Source organism: Halyomorpha halys, unplaced genomic scaffold (assembly GCF_000696795.3).
Source record: "Halyomorpha halys isolate HHAL.00 unplaced genomic scaffold, Hhal_1.1 Scaffold1056.1, whole genome shotgun sequence".
Classification (NCBI taxonomy): domain Eukaryota; kingdom Metazoa; phylum Arthropoda; class Insecta; order Hemiptera; family Pentatomidae; genus Halyomorpha; species Halyomorpha halys.
This window is the reverse complement of record NW_027106248.1, coordinates 73,648-78,322: the sequence shown is the minus strand read 5'-3', so window position 1 is coordinate 78,322 and position 4,675 is coordinate 73,648. Positions and strand designations below refer to the sequence as shown.

Sequence of the window (4,675 nt, the reverse complement as noted above, 5' to 3'; positions counted from 1 at the left end):
AGTTTTTTTTTTTTTACTATATTGAGATCCTTTTGGACTACCACCCATACCATCTTAATCCTTTGCTGTATGAGTTTTCCTATGGGATTTTTTACCTGCATCTGAAATACACCTTAAATGCTATTCAACCTAAACTAGTAGGTACTAGTCAGAAAATAATATAACAGCATCCAGTTCCAAAATGTGGTTCTTAATAGGAACTTGTCACAAAGCAATGTTAAGATCAACTACTAATATGAATAGATGAGGTTGCAATATAACATATATTTATGCTATGGTTTAGAAAAGCTTCATCAGTTCATCGAAGGTTAAGTATCAGAATTAAAATGGAATTTATAATAAGGACCCGGTGATTGAATTATGGAAAGAACTTATTTTATTAGTTAAGGCACATAAAAAAAAAAATAAATTAATTAAAAGGTGTACAATAGCATAATTAACAAAGATTTTACTATATATATATATATAGTTGGCTGTAAAACTTCAATATAAGATGGTCAGGGTTGCGGTCAAAAAATTTGTTTTTTTTACCACAACCTTGACCATCTTCTTATTATTAAAAATTTTGCTACTTTAACTAACCCATAATACCAATATCAGATTTTCAATACATTATATATTAGAAATAACATGATTTATTGATTAGATCACATCACACTCCTGCAACTAAAACTATAGTGTTTGAAAAAAAATAAACCAAAAATACTATACCACTAATAAAAGCAAGAAATTATAATGAATTTTAAAACATTAAAACCTTTCCTTTTTAAGTACTTACCTGAATTTTGAAATCTTTATTTCCACTGCTTCGATTTAAGTTCTATAGTAAATTAAGTTGATTTTTCTCATAGAATATGTATTGAAATTATGCAACTTTTTGTAAGGGAGAGAAGAGAACACTATATGTTTAACAATTAATAATGGTTGGCAGGAAATAGTTTTTTTTTTTTTACTATATTGAGATCCTTTTGGACTACCACCCATACCATCTTAATCCTTTGCTGTATGAGTTTTCCTATGGGATTTTTTACTTGATATTCACATTAGGGACCAATTACCAGTACAGGATAGAATATATAAGAACAGTTAAATTATTATTTTCTTCGATTTAAGTTGTTAAATAGTAATTTTAGATCCTGGTTCATATTTTTAACACACTTAAAAATTAAGGATCACTTTGAAAACATGTATTTATGATTTAAAATTTTGTCGTTTCATTTCAAAACAAGATATTACAGATAAAAAATATAACGTTCAATAAATAAATGTTTATGGTTACTATAATTGAGAGTAGCTAAATCTGAATCAGTAAATAGACTTCAGTTATTTAAAATACATTACTTAGAAATATAAATTAGGCAATAAAATAATCAAAAGTAAAAGAAAATATTTATTTAAAAGATGGTACACATTCAGAGAATTAGGCAACAAATTCATAAGGAATAGGAGCAAGCAATATTGGAGCCTCCTTAACTTCTATTAAATGAGCTGGTCTTGGTTGTGCAGGTTGCCTTTTGAGTTGAATAAAGGTACCAGTTTCTTTAGCTTGTTTCCTAAGCCTTTCATTTTCCCTCACTCTTTTCAAAAAGTCTTCTCTACATTTCGAGTGGTTAACATGTTCAATCCTTATGTTGATTCTCTTAGCAAGAATATTACCTCGGACCCTTTTGTTAACAATTACACCTAATGCTCTAGGAGTAACATTGTATACTCTGCCTGTTTTTCCATGATAACTTTTGTGGGGCATACCTTTTTGAACTGCACCATTACCTTTAATAGATACTATATCTCCGACCTTATATACTTTCATGTAGGTAGATAATGGTATAATTCCATGTTTACGATAACCACGAGAAAACAAGTCTCGGGTTCCCCTTCGATAACCTTTAGAGTTAGTCATATTCTTGTCTTAAAAAACACGTGTTATTGAGACCTGAAACATGTTAAAATACTCAGTACATCATTTATTTATATATAAATTTAATTTTAAAATGAATTGTTAACTTGTACTTACAAAACAAACACGGGAGAACTAATCCAAGATTATTCACCTACAGACGAGCAACGTGAGCTTGGCTTCACCAAAACACGGAAGGTTTTACGAAATACTCATTGTTACCATTTTACACTTTTGATTTTTCATTTATATTTTAGATTAGCTAACGTTATTTATCATTCTTTGTCTATAATATTTAATATGTTTACGAAATATGAGTGATTACATGGTAAAAACCTATCACTTAAAGAATAATTCTTTTTTTTTTTTTTGAAACATTAAAACTTTATTCCCAATTTAAAAAAAAAAAAAAACTTCAACTGTAAATAAGATAAAAAACAATTAAGCATTGATTGTAATGAATATGTCTATTTACGAGAGAAACTTATAATTACACTTTTTTTCTCCCCCCCCCCTCTTCTTATCTTTAATGTCACAAAAAAAAAAAATTATCATTTTTCATGAAGAATCAATGATTATTAAAGTGTTTATTTAGTTTTTATTCATTTTACAAATACAAAACACATCATTATGATTAAACGAAAAATATATTCCAATGGTATGGATAACCCCATTCTCTACTCGCTTCGTAATTTACATTCCCACCACTAGGAGCAGTAACAGTTTTCTACCAACATGGCTGTAGTGTAGTGTGTGTTGAACTTTGCTTACGGACGTTTCACGTCGCAGTGTTTTCATTTTCAGAATGAAGTGATTATTTATCTACAGTTATTAATGTACTCTTAATATGTTAATCACATGTAACCGGCCAATTATTCAGACGTAATGTATGTGTATAATCGATTCTCGTTCAGTTTCAAAGCATTATTTTTGCTCTCAAGTTAATATAAATGCTTATGAGACTATTTTGACATTAAGTTCATAAGTTAAAGTTCTTACAGTTGTACACTTTTTACATTTAAAACATCTGATCTTAGTTATAAATTAATCAAGTTTCATTGGACTTAATGATAATAAGTGGGAGTAATGTAAAAGTTAATAAAAAACTCATAATTAGGTTTAAAAGAAGTTCATCAAACAATGTGAATATGGCAATAATATGGATGGGAGGCCAATATGTGATGGTGACTTAAGACAGTGTGTAGTCATTGTGTGTTAATAAAATGACGGATTGTGAACTGTCATGCAGCGAAGGGAGTGTTAGTCAGGAGTGCAGGGTAACAGGTTCATCATGTTTAGCTTTGAAAAATGCAGTAGCTACGCTTAATCGTCTTGATGATTTTGAATGTGAGAAGATTGGAAATGGCTTTTTTTCTGAAGTTTTTAAGGTAATTTTTTTATTATCATATTACACATAAATTATTGTTATATATTAAAATCAGATAATATCATACCATTCTAGTCCCGCTTCATAGTTAAATTTTTATTCCTGGTCATGTTTAAAAGCCTTACTTCTAAAAATCTATGATTGATCACAACAGTCCCAGGTTAAAAAATTTAAATTCTTATGTTTAGGTAGTAGTAGTTGAAAATCATTATTTTTATTCTGTTCATATAAGTTATTGATTCCATTAAACTTTACTAATATAGATATTGCAAGGGTAAAATTTAGATGTCACTCACCTATTTTATTGCAGGTTTATACTTTTTTTATTTTTTACAAACTTAAATTTTAGTTTTGTCATATACCTCATATAGCATATATTGTCAAACATTTCATTTGTTGTATTTTTCTGTTTATATGGTCCTTTATCTCTACATTATACCAATTCTTGGAAGATTTACTATCAATATTATTATTTCACCATAGTTGAAATATTCTTAATTGTAATCAATAGTTATTTTATTTGCAATAAAGTTTTTCTACCGGAAGGTGTTGTCGTATACTTACTATGTTAGTATACTATTTTTCTATGCTCATTATCTTCTACAATTTTTATCTTATCATTTTTTATCAGTGGTATTTAAAAATTGCTTTGCTTAGTATTTACAACATTGTTTTAATGTAGTACTAAATATGTGTTTTGTTTTATTATAGTAAAATAATTAAAGTTAGTATTTATTTGTTTGACATAATAGGTACCAGTGAGGAAATTAATGTATTGTTTAGATTAGATAGGTTTTATTTATGAATATGATATAAATAAGTTAAATATAAATGCCACTATACGTCTGAAATTTTATTTATTGATATCAAATTTTTTTAAAATGTCCGACAGTAGATTTATGTCTTTATTTATTTATATATATATATTTTTTAGCATATATCTAATTATTTAGTTCTACTCTTTTCAATACTCAAATTGGATAATTTTCATTTGGATTTTTAAAATAGAAGAACTAAGTAAGTGATGAAGCTGTTGGTTATGGGTTGATGTATAAGTACTTAAACACATTGAGTGTCATTTTGTGGTGTATTTACAAGGGGTATTCATGATCTTTAGTTTAACATGTTAAATGGAGAAATATTTCCTTCTTTTACCATGTTTTATCGTTTTACCATGTTTTATCGTTTTAGCATGGTAAAAGAAGGAAATATTTCTCCATTTAACATAACTTTTTCCATTTAACATGTTAAACTAAAGATCATGAATACCCCTACAGTATGCTAGGTTATTAATTTTGCTTTCATTAAGAATTATTTAGGTGTTAATTATTTAACATGTCTTGCTTAGGATGCTGGTGGTGAGGTGACCACTTTTGCTATATTTACTGAAC

The 4,675-nt window shown here is 27.7% G+C and overlaps 1 protein-coding gene across 1 annotated transcript; it reads right to left on the bottom strand.

Annotated features, from left to right (window-relative positions):
• Window positions 1-1,377: 1,377 nt before the first annotated feature.
• LOC106688128 (large ribosomal subunit protein eL21) lies at window positions 1,378-2,143 on the bottom strand. The gene is made up of 2 exons (XM_014432444.2): window positions 2,015-2,143; window positions 1,378-1,933 (listed from the first exon to the last, which is right to left on the bottom strand). Exon 2 carries the CDS (start codon window positions 1,898-1,900, stop codon window positions 1,421-1,423), a length of 480 nt encoding a protein of 159 aa, XP_014287930.1. The 5' UTR covers window positions 1,901-1,933; window positions 2,015-2,143; the 3' UTR covers window positions 1,378-1,420.
• Between the last annotated feature and the right edge of the window lie 2,532 nt (window positions 2,144-4,675).

Excerpts from the sequence above, each read along its gene's own strand:
- LOC106688128 (XM_014432444.2), bottom strand. The coding sequence starts at position 1,900 with ATGACTAACTCTAAAGGTTATCGAAGGGGAACCCGAGACTTGTTTTCT.